Raw genomic sequence first — 24,903 nt, 5'->3', positions numbered from 1 at the left:
ATGTTTTCCCACACCTGTCCTGCTATACATAAAACACATACCTTTAAATAAACAGTGCATGCTTTCTACACACAAATAACTGACACTGCTCTTATAAAGTTTTTATTTTGTAGTTCATGTTCAAAGGGTCACATTAGCCAATTGAACAATATGAGGTGTATAAAAAAGTGAAAAATAGAACCATAAGAAATGTTAAAATACTCGTCTGAAATCTCCTAAACTTGATACAACGTGTTGGTCACAGTAACAAAGTGGACCAATGATTTGCATTTGGCTATTTCATTACATGAAACAGCAGGTAAAAAGTGTTTTAAAAACCTGAATTATTCCAACCATTTTAACACAAATAACAAATCTCATGAAGTGATCAGTAACAAAACATTTGATTTCTATAAATGTTTAGTATATTTGATATTTTTAAATACAATCTCTGATAAAAACGGTAACATCAAAAATATCCTTTCAGTGATTATGAACACATCACAAAGTTTGGCACTGCTCCTCGTAGTTTAGTCCGGGGAATATCAAAATGTCTCCATAAGGCTCGTCCTGCTCTGCGCGGACCCTCTTGGCTGTTAAAGACTCTGCAGACAACACAAACAACTCCACTGTAAATAAAACTAAAGTCTAACACAACTAGATCATATCAAAATCTCTCCATGAACCATTAAGTGATATTGCCTCTTCAGCTCAACTCATCATAAATGACACCTCCACCTCCCTCAGCTTTGTGGATTCAACAGCTTCCTCTTGTGTTGATGAGTGTAACAGAAACACAATTTCAACATGAGAAATGGGATGATTGACTAACTAACACCTCACCCAGCAGCCTCATGAAGCTTTTGCTGACAGTTCTGCGGTTTGCGTCTGGCGGCAGGAGAGAGGCAAACACCACGTGCCCCTCTTCATTCTCTGGGATATCGAACGGCAGCCTACACACACAAAAACACACGATCATATTCTTATCTCCAAAGTGTTACTAAATGCAAAGACTGGGGGAAATGACCATACAGCTTCAACTGAGTGAGTAATAGTGATGCGTTCAATGTCATTACCCAGGAGACTCTGCTGCAGCTCTCTCCAGGAGCTCGTCCACCACCTCTGGGATGTCCTTCAGGGACCTGGGGACAGCAGGCCTGAACACACACATGTGCACATAAACATGACAGCACTTCATTTAAAGAGCACTCAGTGACTGAATGTACATGGCAAATTGTGTATTTTTTAAAGTATTTTGGATTCAAATACAGAAAATATTGGACCGTATACAATAAAATGGACGCAACTACAAACATGTCAGAGCTCTTGCAGCTCACTGATCAAATGTCCATATAGTGTATGTAAGGGCAGAGTAGAGGAGGACATCGAGGATATGGAATATAAACTCAAACGGCTTCCCATACTGCAGTCAGTGTAATATAGTAGCCCTTTTTTGACTGTCATGAAATGTATGGTAAAGATCTGGCTGAAGTTAGTGCCAAATGTGGTAATGTGTTCAATCTGCGGTATTTATTTTAACCCATTTACCTTCACATCGCTATGTGTTACCCATCCTTGCTGCACTCACATCTTCGGTACCTACCCTTCTTTCTCGGGTGAGAACATGGGGGACATGTCTCTGATTCGAGACGACTCCCTTTGGTCAGATCTCTCCAGCATTGTATCAGGGTCTGATAAACACACACACCATTTTAGATATTATATTAGCTTGTATTCGTTCCCTGTAGGCTTGCCGACATGCCTATCCCCCACCTCTGAACCCCGTGAAATGCACCCCTTGTCACGGGAACGCGCATTTGAAAATGAAAGGTTTACACCTTAAAATAATGTTTAAAGCGTCCAGGGTTGTTTTAATGGTAATTTTCAGACTGTGAGTCGTTTAGTGGTAGCTCATATAGTCTGGATTCTTGTGGTTAAACTTTTCGCTCCGTATTTTGATGGTTGGGGTGTCGAATCCTGGATTTTGCATTAATTCGTCACAAGAGCCGCGAGAGCGGAGCCCTGCGCTGTGTCAAGCTGGGGCTCCTCACCGTGGTTCCACCCGCGGAGGATGTCCTACAGCTGGATTATATGGAGGAGGATGAAGAGGATGCCTCTGAGTTCCTCTTATCCGACTCGGATGAGCACGAAGATGACATCTTCGTTTCATCTGCCCAGGCAACCTATAGTTGTGCGGTCTTGTGTGGACGGACACGTTTATTGAGCCGATTGCGTGTGAACGGAATACTTTTTTGATATCGAATTCGGTTCAGTTTCCGTGTAAAAGCAACTGATGTGGACACACACTTCACCCCCAGCACACTTTCATGTTTGTTTTGTTTTACACAATGTTTACCTGAAAATCCGTTCATCTCCAGGTCTACCACATCTCGGCGGAACTGTATTCACACACAAAAACACACACACACACATTACTTAATCTTCTCCCTACACAAAGAGGCTTCACAGTTATTGATCCCATTGTCACACACACAAACAAACAAATAAACATTCTTCCACACCTCACTATAGGGGCTGAGGGCGGCACCTGCATCCTTTCCTTCCCGTGCTTCCACCTCCTCTGCCGCCTCCACCATCGCATGCTCTCTCTCCTTTTCGGAGTCGGTGGACTCGGGCCCTCTCTCCCCGACCTGCAGGTCCGAGCCTGAGAGAGGCGTGATGGTCGCAGCCTGTTTCCATAGTAACAGCAACTCTTCAGGCAAGGCTGCGAGGTGGAAAATAAAATCAATGTAGATTTTTGAAAAAAGGTAACATGTATCACAACTTTAAACAGCAGTAGTTGTAGATGTGCACAAGCAAAATTGAAGTGACAAAAAACCCTCACTTCATATCAAAAATGTGTATAAAAATGTAATAGATATCATCATCAATGAAAAATAATATGACTTAAAAGAAGCTGTTAAAAGAAGTTAATCATATTTTAAAATTGGTGCCACTGTTGTAATACAGTATACAGGAAGTCTTCTGAACTGTTTCATGGCAAAAAAACAACAACATTTTTTACAGTGTAACACAGGAAGAAGGATGTTCAGTGTTTATGATGAACATGGTTTTAAACACTGGTGTGAAATCAGATTTGTATTCAAGGATTGTTACTGACGTGTGCAGGGATTATTGAAGAGCTCAGCAGCAGAGGGCAGCCTCTGAGAAGGCGGCTGCAAAGTAAGACGAGGTCCTGTCTCAATATGAGGGTCCTCGATCTGCTCCTGCTGGACCTGCTCTGGGATCTGCGTCTCCGGGTCGAAGAAGATCAGCTGCCTCTTCCTCCTCTTCATCTGCACCTCTGGAGTGGGCACATCCTGGCAATGGGAGGGATGGAAATCAACCCTAACTTTCCTCCAGCTGTTAAAGGCATTTAATTGAATGTCTCTCTAAAATGAGAACAGCCATTGGGTTGCCAGGTTGGGAAAAATCCCTTTTGATGACATTTATTTATCCTAGCAGCTTAAAATGTAATTTGTGTTAATGTTGTGAGTTTATCAGGAGACCCCGCCAATAGACATTTTACCAGCGACGTGCAGTCAGGGGAGGCAGGGCCTCACCTGACATACTCCAATGTAACGGAAAAACAACTAAAGTAAAACTAAATAGTAATAATAATAAAATGTCTCCACTGATCTGTGTTGTAAGTGTGATTTCTGTATGATTCCAATCGCTTTTTATAGTCAAAATCAGCAAATTGGCCGAGCTCCGCTACAACTACATGGGAGCGATGAGGAGTGAGGCAGGGACGAGCTCTGCCTCACGTAAGCCCGCAGTAACTGGCTGGAGCGCGGGCACTAATGTAGCGCGGGCACTTATTTTGTGAGCGCGCTCAAGCCAGTTACTGTGGGGTGAGGTGAGGCACAGATGAGCTCTGCCTCACCTCAGAATGTGTCACCCCACAGAAACTGGCAGGAAGCGGGCCCTAAGCGCATGCCTGCACCATCTCACTCTATGTCACCAATGTAATGTTTGTAGATCCCTTTATTACATTTATCCTCGCCATCCAGTCTCTAAATAACTTATTTCACGTAGGCTATATATGATATTTAGGCACGCTGGTCTCATCATACAACGGCAATGAAAAAAGCACCAGGAGAGGCAGCCATAACCTCTGCCGCACTGAAGGGGGCGCACGTGAGCCCACAGGTTCTTGTTGCTACTGTTATTCTACGCAGACAACAAGCTAGATCAGGGGTGCCCAACCTTTTTTTAATCGAGAGCTAGTTTTAAAGTAGCCAGTCTGCCGAAATCTACCAGTCCAAATAGAGAGGCGTAGCCATTACTGACAGCCTACTGCCAGGTAAATACACACTTCTACTTGTATAAAACTGACCTTTGTACGATTAATACTTCATAAAATACTGCAGATCCTTTATCTCACCTCTTTCTAATCTACACACATCCAAGTATTTAACTGAAGTTACACAACAGTGTTGTTGATACAGAGTTGGAGTTTATTCACACGTCACTACAGTGGGTAATGTTTTCAAGAAACAGTGCTGCCACATATGACACAGGAAAAAAGAAAAGACTCTGAACCCTTTCTTTGCCATTATATAAAAATAGTGTTGCTACAAAAGTAGCAGGCCCCCCCCTACCTCTCCGACCTGATCCACCACTACACCCCTTCCCGCAGCCTTCGCTCATCAGAAGCGAACCTCCTCTCTATCCCCAAGAAAACCAAGCTCCGAACCTGGGGGGACAGAGCCTTCTCCATCGCTGCCCCCACCCTCTGGAACTCCCTCCCACAACACATCAGAGACTGCACTGACCCCCCCACTTTCAAAACACTGACCAAAACACACCTCTTCAGACTGGCTTTTAATCTGTGAATTATGCTGTATTGCTGTTTTAATAACTTTTAAATGTTATTTTATCTTGTTCTAATAACTTTTAAATTCTATTTTATCATGTTTTATCACCACTGTAAAGCGTCTTTGAGCACCTGGAAAAGCGCTTCGAAATGCAATGTATTATTATTATTATTATAAATTAGGCTTACTAATAAGACAACTCAGATCTGAAGCTACACAGGAATCTGCTGCCAAAGTGCCAAAATTAATAGAATCAAACCCTTTTTTGTAGCATTTTAGTAGAGTATAAAAAGAAATGCCTTTAAAATAGGATGCAAGCAACACTAGTTTCTTAACCTGAATTGATAATAGACTATAATCAATTTAAGTTTGCATTCTTATACCATTTTGTACAATAATTATAATGAATAAGTTCAAACAAACTAAAACTTACAGCTGATTAATAACGGTATCTAACTTGAGTTTTTATTATATCAAAAACCTGTTGAAATGCTACTGTTATTTTTACTGTCCCCAAAAGCGCGTCGACTTCATGTGTTTCGCAAGAACGTGACTGACACGTTAAGATGCTCTGGTAGCAGCCTTGCTCTTGTTGTTGGGCCTGGTGAAAATGGACTGCTGTGCATGTAGCTGTCCTTTCAGGCCCCTCCCCTTTTGGAGCGTAGGGCAGAATTAGGAGGGAATTCCGTCTCGTAGCGTTTGTGCACTGTTGAAATGCCGCTCCTAAATTACCCTTCTTCGATAAAGCCACGCTCGCATTGCAGATGAGACAGATGGACTTTGAATTGGAATAGATACAAAAATAACCACTCGGAGTGACAATGATATATTTTGGGCTTTTTTGCTTCTGCCATAATTGCGGTCTTGTGTGTGTGCGGACTGTCACTCCTGTTGACGGTTGGGCACCCCTGAGCTAGACTTTTGAAACTAGAGGAAGATAAGAAGGACTTTTACAAAAATGTAATGGAGATTGTTGTCCAGAAGGATAGCATGGACTTCATCTTCAAGTCAAGGTAAGACCACAATTTTAATGAACATGGGATCTTACTAAGAAAGAACAATCCAATATTTAGATGTTGGGTATCCTTTTGTTGAACAGTCTGTTTAAAATGAATCGAAGCATCAGACTAAAAAAGCTTTTGAAAATAACCGAACATTTCGATTAAGGTCAAAATATAATATTGGTAAATCTGACTCTGAAAGAGTCAGTGCCTCACCAGCCATGAACCTCACCGCACGTCACTGCATTTTACCATTAGACCACAATCGATTTAAAAACTATTTATTACCAAATTCAAGAGCGGGCTAGTCTTGTTCAAGAAAAATAAACTTTAACAATTCAATAGAGATTTCCCAAATAAACCTGCTTTGACTTTTTAAACATTGATTTAGGCATTCTAATACAAATTGAGGCCTTATTTAGAGATGACTGACTTCAGTGCCTTTTAACATAAGGATCTACAGGAACCATGATGATACCAATTCCCAGAAATCAATGGATACCGTTATAAAAACAACACTGTATTTGAACAAAAAAAGGAGGAAGTTTGTTCTAAAAACACTTCCTGCACGGATGTGATTACATGAAAACCCCAAATCTGGCACCTTCAACTGTAGAGATGGTCTTTGACGTTTCTCGGCTGCATGTGGTGGGGAGGGGAGGATGGGCACAGAGGGAGGGGTGTGCAGGTGTGAAGGGGATGTGGGCTTCTCCCCGGACAGACCTGGATCTTCCTGAGGCAGAATGACGTCCTCAGTGGAGAGGGTGGGGTGCTGTGAGCTGACACAGAGAGAAGCACAGTGTTATTGTGTGGCTCTGTGGGTTTCTGCTGACGTTTCCATGGAGATACTTTACTCAATAGTGGAAGCTGTGAAATCTCTTGTTGTCTTTCCCTCCAGGTCTTCTTCTCTTACATCCCTTTCAATATCCATCTCTTGATCTCCTGGCTGCATTCCTTGCTCCAGTATATCAAAATCCTCACCTAGAAAAAGTAAAAGAAAGAAAAACCATAACTATCTTATTGTCACCCTTCTCTTGCTGGAAAAGGAGCTCCTAGATTCGCAACGCACCTTCTGGAAAGTGACCTGTCTGGGCCATGAGGATGTCAATCGTATCTGGGTGCTGATCAACCAGCTCCATGCCCTCGAACTAGCATTCAGTAGAATGAGAAGAAGAATTAGATGTAGTTGAAAACCCGCAAAAAAGGTGAAAAGTGTATGTACTGCATTTGACTCGGTACCTCTGCGGGAGGGATGGCGATAGGCTCCCTCTCTCTCAGGGTGATGGTTTCTGGGAATGCAGTTATGGCTGGGGGAAATATGATTGACATGTGTTAAAAAACAACATTATTTCACAGCAACACAAACAAGCAGGAGAGGACACAACTTCTCAAGCTGAAATTAAAGTGCTCTCTTATGCGAAGGTGAAATGTGGCTACACAACATTGTGTGGCCCCGCATCATGGCCTCGGCTGATGAGGAGGATGTTGTTGTTGAAGGCAGTCGGCTCTGATGAGACCCACAGTGTCTCTCTGTGCCTTCTGCTCTGGATATCTGCTTTTTTTATCATTATCTGAGCTCTGTCTATTCCTGTGACCTGTTGGTATTTACACTCTGACATACTGTACAGTTCTTGGCATGCTTTGTATGTCTTTCTGTAAAGCTGACATTGAATTAACGCTGATGATAACCAGGACAGGCCTTGTGTATTCTCCTGATATAGCATTTCAAACATGTTTGCCTTAATGATGTGTTTCTAGTTTCTTATCTGTTCTTGTCTAAATGATACAGCATGTATTCTTGCTTTATGGCTATCTGTTTTAGTTGTGTCTGCATTTATTGTACACATCTCTGCATCATTCAACATTTGGTTTCTTCTTCAATATGTTCCCCGAGGTTTCTAATAAAAGTAAAACAGGAAAAAAGTGTTTTAGGAGTTTACGGCAATTGTCCGGGTGCAATTGAAAGATAAGTGTGATGTATATTTTGCTTTAAATAATTGAAGTAATCAAACTTTCTCTTATTCTTCTATTATAGTATTTATCTATCAGCTCAAATTAGACCGAACGAGCCCTCATTAAGTAATATTTCTCTATTATTTTAGGAATAATATCACATTTACTAGTTTGTATGGTATATACATCACTCTAAAAGTTATTTTCTACAGAACATATTCTATTTTCCGCTGATGCAAAGACAAAATGCCCTGTAGACATGTTTATTTTAATGTCCGTCAGCACATTGAGCCATCTTACCGCTATTTTGTTCAGCAGCAGCTGGAAGCTCAGGAGACCATTCCCTCTGATACTCTCGACCCATCTGAGAAATACAACATAATACACACAGTACACTTATTTCATTCATACAAATATTTAGATGATTTCAACTTTACCTTCCCGTACAAGTGTTACATCTCCTTCCATATTTGGGTACCTGTATCAGTGTGTTGGGACTGGGCATGGCTTCCCTCATGAACATCACTCCGAACAACGGGTCCAGAGCTCCTTCTGTGTCCTCCATGAGATTCAGGGCATCTGGGAAGACCAACGCTTGTCTGGGAGAAAACAGGAAGTCCAGAAGCAAGAAACAGTTTTTAGTTTTAGTTTGTAACTGCAGATTCAAAACTTTGAGTACCTGTTCTCACTCACCTGCTGGACTCATCCATGTCAATTATCTGGGACGACCTCTGTTTCAACAGCTTCACCAAAACAGACTGAAGCTCCTCTGGAAGAACATAATTTCATAGTCAAAAACTGAAACTGTTGATGTCTTTTGATCACATAGACACTTGAGAAACTTAAACAATTGAGCCAAGATAGCGTTATAATGCTCTTTGGCATGGAAAAAAGGGATAAACAGTTAAATTCCCCATAACAACTTTCTTTACAAAAATGTCTTTACAAAATCAGCTAGTGTGTGTGATCTTGTTTTGATACAAGGTTTGTAACCTCCTTTATATCATTGATCATTGCTGGAAATTGTATGGCGCAAAGTAGATTTACTCATACAGGGCGTGTGCGTTGGTGCACACATAAACAGAGTAAGAGGAATAAGGCAGCAAGAAATAGGGGCACAAAAAACTTCATGAAACTATTTTAAAATAAATGTTGCTGAAATGTACATGACACATAAATATAAAAAATATACAAAAATGTAGGTTCAACAATAACATGAAAAGTTACTAAAAATATGTGCAGTGTATCAGAATTTAAATCTGTGCTGTTTTGAGACAGCAGAAATGTGCAGAATATACAGAGGAACGTCCATGGATCGCAGCATTTTCTATTGATGTGCGTTAAATGTAATGTATATTGTTGGGAGCGGTTAGGGGTGTGTGTCAGTGGGGGTCCCGGGCTCTGTTGGTGAGGACAGTGACTGTCTGTTGATAACTTACGCAGCAGGAGAGCACACTGACGGTGGTAGACGAGGATGACGCCGTACTGGAGCAGGGAGGAGAGGTAGAGGGAGAAGCGAGGCCGAGGCAGGCCGGGCTGAGGGGGGGGCACTCGCTGCAGCACGTAGCTCATGATGTCATCACTGTAGGGCATTAGCTTTATTGTCACTGCATATACTCACAGTTCCATCAATTATAAAGAGGTGACAATGAATAAAATATCTTCTTACCAGGTGACTATCACGTTGACTTTAAGGAAATCCCGGCGGGGAATTTTGATTCCTTTTGTAGCCACCAGCCTGAAATCAACACACATTTATTTATAATACATTTGTTTTTCCATACACTTTAATATTGTGTTAATGTTGGTTGTCTTTTTTGAAATCTGAATTATTACATTTATATGTTAAAGTTTTGGTCAGTGGGTCTGCACTAACATCTATGTGAATAAAGCTCATTTGAATTGAAAAATGTTTAACACCAGAAAATAAAAGGAGGGTGTTATATTTGTATCAATATGCCTACACGCGTTTTTTTCTCCCTTTGTCATAACACAACCTTTGACCTCCATCTTCAAAGCTGTTGTCTTTTGTAAAAAGTATCTTCAAAGGCTCACACTGTACAGTAGAGCAACAGTGTCTCTGTTGCAGGCAGAAGTGATATTTTGCCGCCAATGCACCTGCACCGCGGGCTTTGTTCTTTACCGTACATGTGCAGTTGTTAAGCCATTTTAGTTTAGAAGATGGAGGATCAGGAATCCAGGTTTTAAAATGGTATACAATTTATAAAAAAAAAAAAAAAGTAGTACGTCGGTTGTAACCGCAGGACTTTTTTTCTTTTTTTAAACGTATACAGAAAGTAAACCAACGCAACATACTGTAGAATAAACCCTTACAAATATTCAGTTTGCTGTTTGACTAGGCTACTACTGATAAGTGGCCTTCACTTAAAAACATAAAACAAAGATTGGGGGAAAGTGTTACATTTAATTCTTAATCTATATATTTAGTTTGTTTAAAGGACTCATTAGAATGATCAGAACCGTAGTAAATCTACAACATAATTCTCTGTCACAAATGTATTTCTATCAACCACTACAAAAAACGGGTCGATACTGTAGTTTATACCCCTTTGAGGAAAAACTACCTCCACGAGCTTAACTTTTCATCGATTTAAAATAGTGAGAAAAACCTTTTTACTCACCAGATTGTAGAGAAACATCCTGAATGACGCTTCAAGACGGTGGGGTAGTAAAACATTTTAGAAACACTTTCGGGAAATAAATAAAATAGCTGGAAAAATGCAGATATAACTCCACTCTATAGAAGGGTCACTCGATACTGTGGGACAGAAAATGATTGTTGTCGCCTTGTTTATTTTTAGGAATGAAGCCGATTGGTCAGTCCCAATGTGAGTAATGAAAATAAAGTTTGATATTGGCACCAGTATTTTAATGCATAATGTAATATACGTGTATTACAAATGCATTAAAATATTGGCATAAACATTTTCTCAAGACGTTTGTTAAATTAAAAAAGTTTGTAGAGGATTTAATGTTAACAATAAATGGTGTATTTATTAACATAACCTCTGCTTCCACATTAGCTGCAGGTATTTCTTTCTTCAATTTTCTTTCGATAATAATGAAACCGGTTCACCTTGAAATTGTACCATTTCTTGTGTTTTCAGACATCTAATTAATCATTATAATATTTTTATTATACCGAATGTTGATTCACGACAGTTAAGAGACACTTCAGGTTCATTGAAGAAACATTGCATTTTATTCATGTGTAAAGAAAGAGATTTATGGATAAAATGAGACACATCAGGAAACATGTTTCTTATAAAATAAAGCCGCAAAACAGCTGTAATAAAATGCATGGATCAACTTTTAAAAATATCAAACAAAAACAGAACAAAGTTACAGAGTTAAAAGGACTCTTAGTTTCCAACAAATAAAGCAGAGAAGGATCACAGCAGCCTCCCTCTGCACTCGGTGGACCCGCAGCAGCACAGCAGCACCTTCCCCTCCACGCTGCCCACCTCGTAGTTATAGTCCCACGTCAGCTCCGTGCCGGCCCGGATCCGCCTGCACAGGGACACAAGCAGGATGTTAAAATAAAGATAAAATGTTGCACTAATACTAAACTAATTGTCTATTTCTGGAATTAAAGCTGGTGGTCACGGTGATCAATTATGTGAAATAAGGAATAATCACTTCCAGTTTAAAAGCTTGTTCTTCAAAATATAAATTCCCTAAAATCCCCAAAAGCCTCACTGCTTTAATTTTCCTCAGACTCTGAAAAAAGGATCTGTGACAAACTTAACATTTGTTCCAACACTCACTTGCTGGCAAAGAACGCTACCCAGGGAAACCTCAAGTCATGCGTGTCCACAAACACATTCTGGACGAAAAGGTTAGGACTACAGCTGTGCTGTAAGACAAAGAGGAGACGAGAGGGTCAAATACAAGATGAATACAAAGGAAAATATATTAAATTGACCTCTAACGGATACATACTGAGATCCTGTAGATTAAAGACTTACATTGAGGTACCGCCCGAGGTTTCCTTCCAACTTGGCATCAATGATGTAGCAGGACTCTTCCCCGTCAAAGAACAGACGGGAATTTTTGTAAGTGTTTTCCCCGCCTCCCCCAGTGTGTGCCTGCTTTCCTGTTTTCCCTCCCTGACCTCCCTGCCCTCCCCCGCCTCCAGGTGGTCCCGTTTTCACCATCATGCCGTGGCTGCCCTTCAGAGCGATCCCACGAGTAGATTTCACTGCTACCTGCTTCTTAGTCACACCTGAGACAGAACAGCAGCAACAGAAGCAAAACGACAATAAATAAAAAGTTAAAACCATGTGGTCAATATCTGTGTGATGTGAATACAGTGCTTTAATATTTCTCTCTTCCTCACCCGGGATGACTTTCTCTTTCTCCTTGTTGTCTTCAGATCCAGAGCTGATGGTCTGAACATCATCACTGTCAGAGAGAGTCATCACATCCTGCTTCTTCCCCGACTCGGACTTCACTTGACTGCACACAAGACACACACAATTTCTCTTAACAACAATCAAACGTTATGTTGTTGACCACAGCGGTTAAGAGCTGGTGTTCAACATGTTTGAAATCAGGAATACATATTTATCTATTTAAGCATATTTTGGTAAGTCCAACACACCTTTTGCCGTCCCCGGACTCCTGTAATGGAATAAAGAAAATAAACGATCATTGACAACTACAGCACAACATCTCCTGGAAACAGAGCCACCTTTTACAAAACAAAAATATCTAATGAGGGGCAAATTATTTAAAAAAGGCTGTCCACAAAGAGCTCAATATAACCTTATTCTCTGCACTCACCTTCTTCAGCCCCTGGCTGGTGAGCCATAAAGCCACTTTGCTTTTCCCCGTCTCCTCAGGCATGGACGGCGGATTCTTCTCCTCATCGGTTCCTTTTGCTGAAAGGCTCAAGCCATCTTTACTGTCTTGACTCCCTGGGGCAGGAAAGGAGAGGTGTGTATACAAATAAAGAGATTACATCTTCCAGTTTGAAATACTCTTCCATTTTACCAGTTCATTTTATTGTAAAAGATTAACACGTCTGTCATTTTGTGTTCCGTTTGATGCAATTTTGGGACACCACAGGTCTTTATAACAATAATTCAATATTTTTGAAATGCCCTTCTTTCATTTCTCTCCAAGAATAAAGATCATAACTGCAATGACTCTACAGTAAATATGGATCTGGAGTCAGAGCACTGTTAGCTTAACATAGCATATCGACTGGAAACCTTTCGGCTGGCTTTGAACAAATTCACCTCAAATTCACTAATGAACATCTCATTTGTTTAATCCGAACAAAAAAGTGTTTCTTGTCCAACTATGCCTTCAAATAAAACCACGGCCCTCCCACACCCCCTAAAGCTGCCTCCAGCTCACCTTCCTTGTTGCCCTTGACCTGACCCCGGGTGGTGTAGCTCCTCCACACCGAGCTGGAGCTGAAGTAGTTTTCCTTCACAAACGTGTCGTCCGAACTGTCACTTTCGTCTTCGCTCTTCGAGTCCTTCTCATCTTCGTCATTGCTGTCTCCTGAGCTTGCGGTTTGGGCTATAACAGATAAAGAAACACATTGTTTAAAATCACGAGGAGAAGGAGTATGCATCAGCCTTGGTCAAGAGAAGGAAAAACAGCTGAGAATCTAACCAGGTCCATCATGCACCATCTTGATCTCTCACCTTTGGGCTTGGACTCACCCTTTCTGGGCGGCCTCCCTCCAGCTTTATTTGTTACTAAAGCGGAGGGTTGGATTTTTATCCTCGACACGTCCACGCCGCTCCCCTCGCTGTCCGAGCAGTGAGCCTCGCTCTCATAGCCCTCCTTGAAGTTCTCCACACTCTCTATATGGTCCAGATTGGCAAAATACTCGTCGCCCATCTCTAGACCTTCTTTGTCAGCAAAGTCGTCCGTCAAGATTTTACCTGGTAAAACGGGAGGGAAAGACATAAAGAAGTGAGTCACCTTGCAATCAAATCATCTCCTGTTGAATTGTTATGAATAAACTTAAGATGAGCCTGTATTCCGTCAAATCTATCCTTCCAAGATTGTTCCCCTTCCTCACCAGCATAGATGCAGACAAAAGAGCCTTTGGCCACGTCATCCAGACAGCGGATGCCCCAGCCTTTGTTCTGGGTCTTAAAGAGCTGGAGACGCACCTGCAGACCATGCTGCACCAGCCTGTTGGTGCACATCTCAGCACAGCATTTACACCGCTTATTACACTCGTAGATCCTGAGGGGAAGAGAGCAGGAGAGAAACATTCATACAGGGAGAAGAATAAATAACAGCCTTATGTCATTTTGAATGGTGTGTGTAAAATTCTGACCCTGTGGGGAGGCACTCCTCTAATCGTTTGTGCAAAAATCCAGCATGGGTGTTAATCTGTGCCCCCGGTGTACAACCTGTAGCCTGAAGGGTCAGCTGGTGGCAAGAGCATTTGGACCTTTAACAAAGAAATAAAGACATGTGGTCAGAATACTGTGACGAGTCTGAGGAATATGAACAATGATGGCTCCACTCACTTGTCTCGACAGCCGTCGGTGCACTCACACCCGACCAGGAAGTCTGCACTGGTGTTGATGTATACTCCATCTTCAGGAATCCGCTCTTTACCTTGAAGAGAGGAGGCAAAGGAATTAGGGTCAGCAAAAGTTTAGCTGCATTGATATTTAATCATTTATTAATGTATATGTTGTACATGCAGGTGAGGACGAAAGCTCAAGGCTTGCAAAAATACCCTTCAGAAACAAAATAGTACTCCATGGATCTATCATTGCACTTTAATGCTATTGTTAGTGTTAGGGTAGACAGTTTAAAAAGAAAAATGTGTACATTTAATACTTACTGTAAGCTACTTTCGGAGGCGGGCCGGAATCGATCTCATTGACGCAGGAGAGGGGGATGTCCTCTTTTCCATTAGTGATGTCTGGAATGTAATAGAAGGGCCTCTGTGGCTGGAAGGGCCGGTCCACGAGCACGTAGGGGTCGAGACAGAACATCTCTAAGAAGATAAAGTCACAGCGCGTCTGGAAGAGGTAATGCTGGATCTCCCCCATGTTTCGCAGGCAAAGCCCACACGGAGCCTTGTAGATCACATGGAAAGACATCTGAGGGGTGGACAAGAGTTTTAAAATTCAATTTAGGTAGTCGTTCATACAGCTACTACATCATACTACTCTTCCTTCATATTTACCTTCCGGTTAACTTTGCGCCGTCCCGTCATGCGTCTGAAGTCATACAGTAGAGGTGTGAGGAGGGGGTTCTTCCCTCGGTGCACGTCTGGTTTTACAGGTCTGACGCGGTTCAGACATGCGGGCTGACAGGAGTGTGCCAGGTAGAAGATGCGGTCCGTGGAGGCGCGGTAAGAGGGCTGATGTGGGACAACGGCCATCGTGTGGGGAATAGCAGGGGGGAAAGAGACCAGAAGGGGGGGTCTCGGAAAGGACTGCTTGAAAGTGGGACCAACCATATCCTGGGTGCTCAATATTCTTGGACTATGGATCGACAAAAGAAAGAGAAAAAGAGAAAAGGTCAGCATTAGGACTGTACCAAATGTTTTTGAATAAAGCTCTGAATGTCTGTAGTCATATTCATTGAAATCCTAACACTAAATAAAAAAAATCCTCAAACCTACTCCTCACTTAAAAAAAAAGTGATTCATCAGATTAATTTAGTTAGTCTTTTAAAAAACACATTCGTTAGTATGAAAGGGATGACATCTTGATACAGCACTGAAGGTCAAGCTAATGCAATTTAACTCATTCACCATTATAGTTATGTCAGTTTATGTTTCCCATATTGAGAAATCATGTCAATACATGGATGAAAGATCTGCGCCGCCACTGATAATGTTCAACATTTTCATCAGACATCCCTTTATGGATAAAGGCAAAATGGCACTAGAGTTTAAACTATTTTGACAACAAATATGTAGTGATTGTCGCAAGTTATGTTAAATGTGCATGACAAATAACTAGTTTGTTTTTTCGTTTTTCATGCAACCATGCTAAGTTTTCAGAGCACCCTTCATACATTTAACGGGAGAACTCAAATATGGAATATACTTAAAATGCCCTTTAACTTATTAGAACAAATTATGAGGTGGACTCACCTCATGGGGCCGGCAGAAAGAGACTGCATGATTTTGGAGGCATGGGTCCCTCCTATCCCTGGAATAAACGGAGAGGTGCTCTTCTTTGCCATCTGATGTTTGTTGCTTGAAGACAGCGAGTAGAGAAAGACAGTCAGTCAGTATCAAAGGTTTCCACTGCCCTTATCGTCTAGGTTTAAAGCTCCAAATATCAACAGTTTGTCTTTCATTGACTAAGCATCAAACATGTGTAATGTGAGAGCAGTCAATGGTTAGTGATTTCCATCAGGAGTTGGTGTAGCTGAAAAACCAAAAATAATGAATATTGTATTGAAATGTATCGCCAAAAAAAAGGAAAAATCGCAAAAACATGAATCCAAATAAAGGTTAATGTTAGTCTTTGTCTTTTAAATGTGTAGAAAAGGTTCTCTATCAATTCACATTTTGTGTAACTAAGCCACTGCCAGGTGTGCCAGGTATATGTGTATTTTGGTTGTTCTGTGAGCCAACATTATGCTGCTTTGAGAAGGACTTAATGGGTACTTTAACACCAGGTAGAAAAGCAGTGTTTTGCTGCCCTCTCTGGTGGAAAATGTAAAACCTGTTTTCAGTTATTAAACGTTTTATAAGCTAACGCCCACTTTATTTCAAATTAGTATGAATGAAATTGGGAAGATTTCACAGTGCAGTATAATACATGAACACAATTATTTTCTCCCTTTTCCCAAATGGTGATCTGTGTTTTTATTTGGATATTGTGACGTTAAACCTCTAACTGGATCATAAGAAGACACAGATTTTTGTTATCGAGATTGTTTCATATAAAAAGGTATATCGCCCCCCGTTGATTCAGATTTTGTTGCAGAGTATACACCACAGAAGAAAATGCATTCAGGAGTGTTAGTATTGGATCAGAAATCATCACTTACTCAACACGAAGAGGCTGAGGGGGCTGAGGAGGCGGAAGAATCTGTTGGATTTGTTGTGACTGAAGGGGCTGAGGACCCTGTTGTTGGTGTTGTTGTTGTTGTGATTTTTGTTGTTGTGGTGATTGTTGTTGTTGTGATATCTGCGGAGGCTGGCTGGGTGAGCCCTGCGGCGTTTTGACCGAAGTTCCAACATGTCCGTCACTGGTGTACTGGACTACTGGACCTTTACTCCTCAACGCCCCTGAAGATTAAAGTGGACAAAAAACAAAACATAACATAACACATGAATGAATGTTCTTGAACATGATATTAACAGAAACACTATAACAATGGTGGTCGTTTTCTTTGGGCGAGACACCATTTACCTGTAGTGTCTCCCCTTAAAACACTGCATCAACTTGTTATAAATTGGGCTTTTGACATGGATTAATAGTGTAGGTTGAAACATTACCCATGTTAGGACGGCTCCTCTGCTGGCCAGCCAGCTTCTTCTCCTGGGTGTTGGCGGTGGTCATCTTCAGGTTGAACATTGGCTCCAACCTGGTGGAGCCTCTGTAAATCCACTCACTCCTCTTGTCATCCTGATAAACACAAAAAGCTTCATCAACTGCTGCACAGATAGGTCCACTTCAATCGGATGTGGGTACTGGCAATGAACATAAATCCTTCTTTTAACTAGTAAATGCTTTTTATCATTGATCTCACCAACATACCAAAAAGAGGATCTTGACCAAGCTCCCTTCCACCTCCTCCACTTTGCTCTTCCACCAGGTTCCCTCCCACTCCGTCTTGATGATCTGTCCGACCTTCAGGAGCACCATAGGCCTGCTGGGATATGCCGTGATGTACTCCTCAATGAAGTCTCGGCATGATGCATCCTCTATATCCTCCCAGGTACGCTTCACTGTGAACAAGGATCATCACAGTCTTTAATTAGTATATTCATTCATGCATTTAGACAAGCAATTCAACAGATAACAAAAAAGAAAGAAAACATGGAGAAATTGGCACTTACATGGTCGGCAAACTGGGTGGAGATCAGGTAGGTGGACATATGAAGCATAGCCATCATCAAAAAAGATCAGAAACCTGAAAACATACAATAAATGTTTAAATTCAAGGTCATTTGTTGTCATTCTGCAACACAATTTTGCACAGCAAAATGCAAATGGACCGACAAATGTTTGCTATACGTCAATTTAAAATGATTTAATGCCGGCCAAAATATTCCCTGTCTACAATCGGCCTTAGTTTAAACTCTAAATCCACGGACCTCATGCGGTTCTTGTTGTTGGGCATCTCTGCCACGACTCCAGCGTAGAGCCACACCAGGATGCCGTCCTGGTACTTGGCGACGACACGAGCCCCGACATACAGAATCTCCAGGGTGGGGTTATATTCGAAAGCTACATGATTCCCAGACAGCAGACTCTTCCCTTTATCAAACTTCACTTTATACTTGAATACACCATTTCCTGAAAATAAACAGAGGGTGTTTATTTATAGATGGCACAATTGAACTAATAAAATACAAAGTACAATAAATAATTATATTTACAGGAAACTTGAAGAGCATCAAAGAAGAATGAAATGTTTTGGTAACGTACCCACAGGGCTGATAGAAACGAGGGTGCCTTTGTGCCAGGTCTTGGTGCGTTTCTTTCCCAGAATGGTCATCCCGACTCTCAGCTCGTCTTCTGTGATGTTTGGGTTCGGCTGCGTCATGGAATGAGACGGAGCCTGGGACACAAACACTGCTGGCACTGAAGCCTGAATACCTGAAGGAAGGAACAGCCAAACACACCGTTAACATAACATCTACATTCACACAGGTGTGGATTATCTAACATTGTTTAGGGAATAGGTGTGTTCTAACCTGACTGCGGTGGAGGCTTTAATGGAGACCGTTGCAAAGCAGCATTTAGTGAAGGCTTGGTGACAATGTGGACCAACTTCTGCACCTGCTGGGAGGTTTTCTGTAGCGCTGTCGAGGCATCTTTTAACTGGAAAAAAAAATTAAACATGCCATCATCATCTGCATACACTACAATCAAATGGATAGAATATCCACAGTTTCGTATATACAGTGGGGCAAAAAAGTATTTAGTCAGCCACCAATTGTTCAAGTTCTCCCACTTAAAAAAGATGAGGCCTGTAATTTTCATCCTAGGTATACCTCAACTATGAGAGACAGAATGAGAAAAACTAAATCCTGAAAATCACATTGTCTGATTTTTAAAGAATTTATTTGCAAATTATGTGGAAAATAAGTATTTGGTCAATAACAAAAGTTCATCTCAATACTTTGTTATATACCCTTTGTTGGCAATGACAGAGGTCAAACGTTTTCTGTAAGTCTTCACAAGGTTTTCACACACTGTTGCTGGTATTTTGGCCCATTCCTCCATGCAGATCTCTTCTAGAGCAGTGATGTTTTGGGGCTGTCGCTGGGCAACACGGACTTTCAACTCCCTCCAAAGATTTTCTATGGGGTTGAGATCTGGAGACTGGCTAGGCCACTCCAGGACCTTGAAATGCTTCTTACGAAGCCACTCCTTCATTGCCCGGGCGGTGTGTTTGGGATCATTGTCATGCTGAAAGACCCAGCCACGTTTCATCTTCAATTTCATCACCCTCCATCTAAGGATAGAGGGTGTCGTTTTTCTCTTACTGATATTCTGAACAATCTGTGCTGTTGTATTAGCTGTAAAGTGTCTCTACTGTAGGCTATTTTTATTATATGTACAGCACTTTGGCTCGACCAAAAATCGTTTATAAATGTGCAATATAAATAAAACTTGATTTGATTTGATTTGAATGCTCTTGCTGATGGAAGGAGGTTGTCACTCAAAATCTCAGGATACATGGCCCCATTCATTCTTTCCTTTACACGGATCAGTCGTCCTGGTCCCTTTGCAGAAAAACAGCCCCAAAGCATGATGTTTCCACCCCCATGTTTCACAGTAGGTATTGTGTTCTTTGGATGCAACTCAGCATTCTTTCTCTTCCAAAAACGTCTAGTTGAGTATTTACCAAAAAGTTCTATTTTGGTTTCATCTGACCATATGACATTCTCCCAATCCTCTTCTGGATCATCTAAATGCTCTCTAGCAAACTTCAGACGGGCCTGGACATGTACTGGCTTAAGCAGGGGGACACGTCTGGCACTGCAGGATTTGAGTCGCTGGCGGCGTAGTGTGTTACTGATGGTAGCCTTTGTTACTTTGGTCCCAGCTCTCTGCAGGTCATTGGCTAGGTCCCCCCGTGTGGTTCTGGGATTTTTGCTCACCGTTCTTGTGATCATGTTGACCCCACGGGGTGAGATCTTGCGTGGAGCCCCAGATCGAGGGAGATTATCAGTGGTCTTGTATGTCTTCCATTTTCTAATAATTGCTCCCACAGTTGATTTCTTCACACCAAGCTGCTTACCTATTGCAGATGCAGTCTTACTAGCCTGGTGCAGGTCTACAATTTTGTTTCTGGTGTCCTTTGACAGCTCTTTGGTCTTGGCCATAGTGGAGTTTGGAGTGTGACTGTTTGAGGTTGTGGACAGGTGTCTTTTATACTGATAACGAGTTCAAACAGGTGCCATTAATACAGTTAACAAGTGGAGGACAGAGGAGGCTCTTAAAGAAGAAGTTACAGGTCTGTGAGAGCCAGAAATCTTGTTTGTTTGTAGGTGACCAAATACTTATTTTACCGAGGAATTTACCAATTCATTCATTAAAAATCCTACAATGTGATTTACTGGATTATTTCCCCCCATTCTGTCTCTCATAGTTGAAGTGTACCTAGGATGACAATTACAGGCCTCTCATCTTTTTAAGTGGGAGAACTTGTACAATTGGTGGCTGACTAAATACTTTTTTGCCCCACTGTATGTCTAACATAGCAGCAGCTCGAAAACAACTTAATGAAGTAGTGGGGCTTGTTAATTGGGAAAACATATCAGCTAATGGCAGTTGCCCAAGAACATCAGCAATAATCTTTTGAATAATTTTTTTTTTGGGCAACTTCATTGAAGAGACACAGTTTAAATGGGATGGCAAAGGGAATGACACTCAGTAAATGGTACCAGGCCAGATTTGATCATCTGATCAGCTAATCCAAGTGAGTCTGCCTCCAATGGATCAGTCAGAGTCACTGCTCAGTGGGCAGCTGGCACAGTGTTAAAACCAAGTGGGAAGTAATCAGGATACGCCGGACTCCTCATCGACAGACTCTGGTTTAGAGACATGACGCAGAACAACAAAGACGCCAGTAGAAAAAGGGCGAGAGACAGTTGGTAAAAAACCAGAATGGAAATAATCGGAAGGGAGCATATTTTAACATTTTGGTGTTAAAGACAAAGGGTGGGAAAGAGGTGCTGCAGTACAGGCAGTAAGAGGAAAAAGAAAAGTATTTTTTGAACATTAAAGCATGTAAACATGTCACAGAAGAGGCACAAAATAAAATACGAACTGGAAAATGAGCATATATGTTAAAGAAATCTGCAGTGTTTGTCAAAAATAAGTTGACAACGTTTTCTAAATTATTAAGATTTAAAATAGCCACATCCAGAAAGGCTTTTTTCTGTTGGAGCCAAAAAATAAATATGTTAACACATGAATCAGACAGCCCACAACAGACATTGAGCATGAAGTGTAAAAAGGGATCAAAGAAATGAAACGTTGTGTTGTTCTTACCAGTGGATCTGTGCAAGGGGTGCCGGGTTTCTTTGGAGGAACCACTGAAACATTATAAAGGACAGATGATATTTAATAACCTGATTGTTTTCCTCCTGTTGTAGCAATTACATCGCCATTAAAGTAGAACGACTTACAACAGCCAACATCAATGACGTCATCGTCTTCGTCATCGTCTATCTCGATGACTTCAGAGGGCAACAGGCCCCCCCCGCCGCCCTCATCCTCCGAGCTGCTCTCTCGGTAAACAAGACCGTTCTTTTGGTAAGTTTCCTTCACAAGCTTCTCACACTCCAATATGGATCTGAGGAAAAATGTCAAACAAAAATGTATAAATTGCACACTGAACAAATGTCCACTTATTTAACCAAGGTCAGGTTTCAATAACTTATCTTCATCAGACTACAGAGTGTCGGTGAACAGTTGTCCCTGGACAATGATTCTGTTTGTGTTGATTTTATACATAATGTTTAAGTATGATAGTGTAAAGAATGTAGCACAATAACATGGGGCGCATTGATCCATTAAGTTAATAATCAAACAATCAAATATCATCTATTGCAAAGTGAAAACACATTATCATTTGATTCATTATTATCATTTTAATATACACCATGGTAGACTTTGTGATGTATCGTAGTGTTGTTCAAAGTATTGCATATACTGCATCATATTGTGATGGAAACCTGTCATTTAAACCTTTAACAAGTACCCACAAAGTACAAATGCAAACAACCAATAATATACTTAACAATAATAAACACTGAGATAAGGAAGATATGTATCCTTATGGAATAAATACTGTATAAAGACTAAAACCATGATTTAAAATAATCGGACTTTGGGAAAAGGCTACGTACTTGTTGGCATCGATGAGAAGCGCGTTTGTCTTTGACTCCTCTTCCTCTTTCTGCTCCACCCATTCCTTGAGCTCTGTCAGTTGAGCATTTTTCTTCTGCACAATCTCACTCTTCTCCACGGCCTCATCAATCCACTTCTTCAGCTCATCCAGAGAAATGCCCAGCTCTTCCTCCAGATTGGGGTCCCAGCCTTCCACCTCCATTCTGAGGAGAAGAAAACAAACAGAAATAGGAAACGTAGTTATAATTGAAACATACTTATATAGGTCTTTCCAGGTCTCACTCATTAAAGATGAAATGCACCGAAACTGTTGTTTGAAGTAATACCAGCATTCCTTTATTGCCAGCATTTTGTAACTCAATAACATAGATGTTCAGGGTGTTGGATGTTATTGTTGAAGCAACAATACAAAGTATGACATTAATGTATATGATCACCTTAATGTAAGCAAGCATGTCTTAATATTCATAAAAACACCTAGTCAATTCATAATTATTTGATTAAAAAATGTTCACCAGTAAGATTATTTTATCTATGATTTATCATACCCCTCTATCAATGCTAATACTGTTGCGGAAGAAACCTCTGAAGTTGGGCCGGATGTCTTCACAACACTATGTTAACACTTATTTAACTTTCAAAAAGTCAAAAGAGTTCCAATAGAATAGAGTTTACTGAAGATTCAACAAAATACAGCAAACACGAGTCAGTTCATCAAGTGGCTACTTTACAATGTTCATGCTTCCGTTTATACACATTTCTTATCAGTTTTTTCGCCTGCGGAAAAAAAAAAAATATGTGTGTGGCCTACTTTTCTTTGTGATACCCATACACACAAATATATCCCAAATTACCTCAATAATGAATCCACACATACAGCTCAAACCTAGTTAGAGCTCTGCTTGTAATGTCTGCAAAAACATATGAGAATTGCATGCTGATATGTCAGTATATATCGATTACCAGAATACACATGAATGCATCCCTGATTTCTTTCCTGTGTTTCTGAGATGTGGAGCCACATTTCACACGTGTTTACACTTCTTCCTCTCATGCATCCCGACTTCAATATGTTGTTGTTAACCCAAACAGAGAGACTGGGCTGATGTTTACTGCTATTCTCACCAAAAAACGATTGCAATACATGTAGTGTAAATTAAGCCACTGCAACAGCTGCATTTGAGCTTTGTCTTTTAACGTTTCTGGCTAGCACAACAAGGGCCGAAATCCCTTTACAACTTCCAAATATTACCTCGGTAGAGATCGAAACTGACAATTTAACATAACCACAACCTAACCGACACTTTAAATTAAATCATTCAGGTCAGCTAAATGACAACAAACTGAAGCATGATACCAGTGAGAGCAGCTCGTTAGCCTAGCATTAGCCTGCAGAAAGTGACTTCAGTTGACTGACTGCTGCAGGTCTCTGGAAACAAACGGCATTGTGCCCTCTGGAGTTCCTCTCAAAAACACATCAGCGGTAAACTTAATTCAGAAATAGCATTCAACACTCACCCCTCGCTGCTCTCCATCTTCTCTGCTATCTTACAATAAAGGCTCAGCTAGCTAAGGCTACCATCTAGCTTCAACAAGGAGGAGCGCAGGCTTTGCTTCACAGGCTACTCGAAGTGGGGGCGGTGCCATTGAGCGCTCTTTGTTTCCGCTCACGCGGGTTACCCAGGTACGTAAAACGTGTTCTGATCTACATGACGCTGTTTCGAGAGGCGCCTAATATTCTCATGTCAGGATCGTTTTTATCCTACCTTTTAATAGTCGAGCATACTGAAATAACTTGACTGCCAACATATTTATTAACACATTATTATTATTATTATTATTATTATTATTATCATTATTATTATGTGTGGTTCACTCAAAAAGTAAACATAACACATAAAACCGCTTAAAGTAAAGAACAAATAATGATAGTCCTCTCATAAACTAATACGAAATATATATGTATATATATATATATATATATATTTCTTATTAGTTTATATATATATATATTATATATATATATATATATATATATATATATATATATATATATATATATATTTCTTATTAGTTTATATATATCTATATATTATATTATATATTATATATATATATATGATAAGATAAGATTCCCTATCCACCCAGAGTTAGGGCTGAGTACAATTGTAACAATTTGTGCATTTATTCATCATAGGATTAGATGTCATTTAATATTTTTCAACGCACTTCATGCATGGGACTTATAGGGACAGATTCAAAACTGTGTTTTAGGCTGTGCCATGACTCAAACATTTTAGTATTAGGCCTATTCTTTTTCATTATGTTAAACAACTAGTCTATTATTCATTCAGCAATCACTAATATCTGTACTTTATTTCTGAGAACCCCTTAAGGGTGCACATTAATAATGTCTCCTCTTTTTATTTACTTTTCTTATTATTGTAATACTGCCTCTCTTGACAAATTACCAATACATGTTACAAGATCAGGAATGGGTTACATTTGTCTGATGAGAAGCAACTCGCATGCAAGTTTGTGCAATATCTCCAAAACATTGTGTGAGAGCATTCGGGGGAAAAA

The 24,903-nt window shown here is 40.7% G+C and overlaps 2 protein-coding genes across 4 annotated transcripts; both read right to left on the bottom strand.

Annotated features, from left to right (window-relative positions):
- Nucleotides 1-160: 160 nt before the first annotated feature.
- LOC117461459 (meiotic recombination protein REC8 homolog) lies at nucleotides 161-10,474 on the bottom strand. The gene is made up of 17 exons (XM_034103330.1): nucleotides 10,396-10,474; nucleotides 9,423-9,491; nucleotides 9,193-9,335; nucleotides 8,447-8,522; nucleotides 8,232-8,352; nucleotides 8,054-8,117; nucleotides 7,040-7,107; nucleotides 6,870-6,948; nucleotides 6,655-6,781; nucleotides 6,405-6,579; nucleotides 3,101-3,299; nucleotides 2,502-2,704; nucleotides 2,336-2,378; nucleotides 1,583-1,670; nucleotides 1,056-1,136; nucleotides 823-932; nucleotides 161-584 (listed from the first exon to the last, which is right to left on the bottom strand). Exons 1-17 carry the CDS (start codon nucleotides 10,449-10,451, stop codon nucleotides 481-483), a joined length of 1,806 nt encoding a protein of 601 aa, XP_033959221.1. The 5' UTR covers nucleotides 10,452-10,474; the 3' UTR covers nucleotides 161-480.
- A 479-nt stretch (nucleotides 10,475-10,953) lies between these two features.
- On the bottom strand, nucleotides 10,954-24,007 carry setdb1b (SET domain bifurcated histone lysine methyltransferase 1b). Of its 3 annotated transcripts, none has more exons than XM_034102798.2 (25): nucleotides 23,839-24,007; nucleotides 22,320-22,523; nucleotides 21,597-21,763; nucleotides 21,460-21,503; nucleotides 18,651-18,777; nucleotides 18,382-18,552; nucleotides 18,048-18,249; nucleotides 17,790-17,863; nucleotides 17,488-17,678; nucleotides 17,226-17,355; nucleotides 16,775-17,015; nucleotides 15,867-15,971; nucleotides 14,949-15,249; nucleotides 14,601-14,862; nucleotides 14,278-14,368; nucleotides 14,082-14,198; nucleotides 13,818-13,987; nucleotides 13,435-13,677; nucleotides 13,139-13,306; nucleotides 12,560-12,693; nucleotides 12,378-12,397; nucleotides 12,114-12,232; nucleotides 11,743-11,999; nucleotides 11,542-11,630; nucleotides 10,954-11,284 (listed from the first exon to the last, which is right to left on the bottom strand). In XM_034102798.2, exons 1-25 carry the CDS (start codon nucleotides 23,853-23,855, stop codon nucleotides 11,167-11,169), a joined length of 3,762 nt encoding a protein of 1,253 aa, XP_033958689.1. In that variant the 5' UTR covers nucleotides 23,856-24,007; the 3' UTR covers nucleotides 10,954-11,166. The 3 variants fall into 3 exon arrangements, with proteins under 3 accessions (XP_033958689.1, XP_033958690.1, XP_033958691.1); XM_034102799.1 differs by having other exon boundaries at nucleotides 13,453-13,677; XM_034102800.2 differs by lacking the exon at nucleotides 23,839-24,007 and adding an exon at nucleotides 23,678-23,793.
- Between the last annotated feature and the right edge of the window lie 896 nt (nucleotides 24,008-24,903).

The sequence above is a fragment of the Pseudochaenichthys georgianus genome, chromosome 16 (assembly GCF_902827115.2).
Source record: "Pseudochaenichthys georgianus chromosome 16, fPseGeo1.2, whole genome shotgun sequence".
In the NCBI taxonomy this organism is placed as follows: Eukaryota; Metazoa; Chordata; class Actinopteri; order Perciformes; family Channichthyidae; genus Pseudochaenichthys; species Pseudochaenichthys georgianus.
Note: the sequence above shows the minus strand (reverse complement) of the source record. Positions and strands in the feature narration are given on the sequence as shown.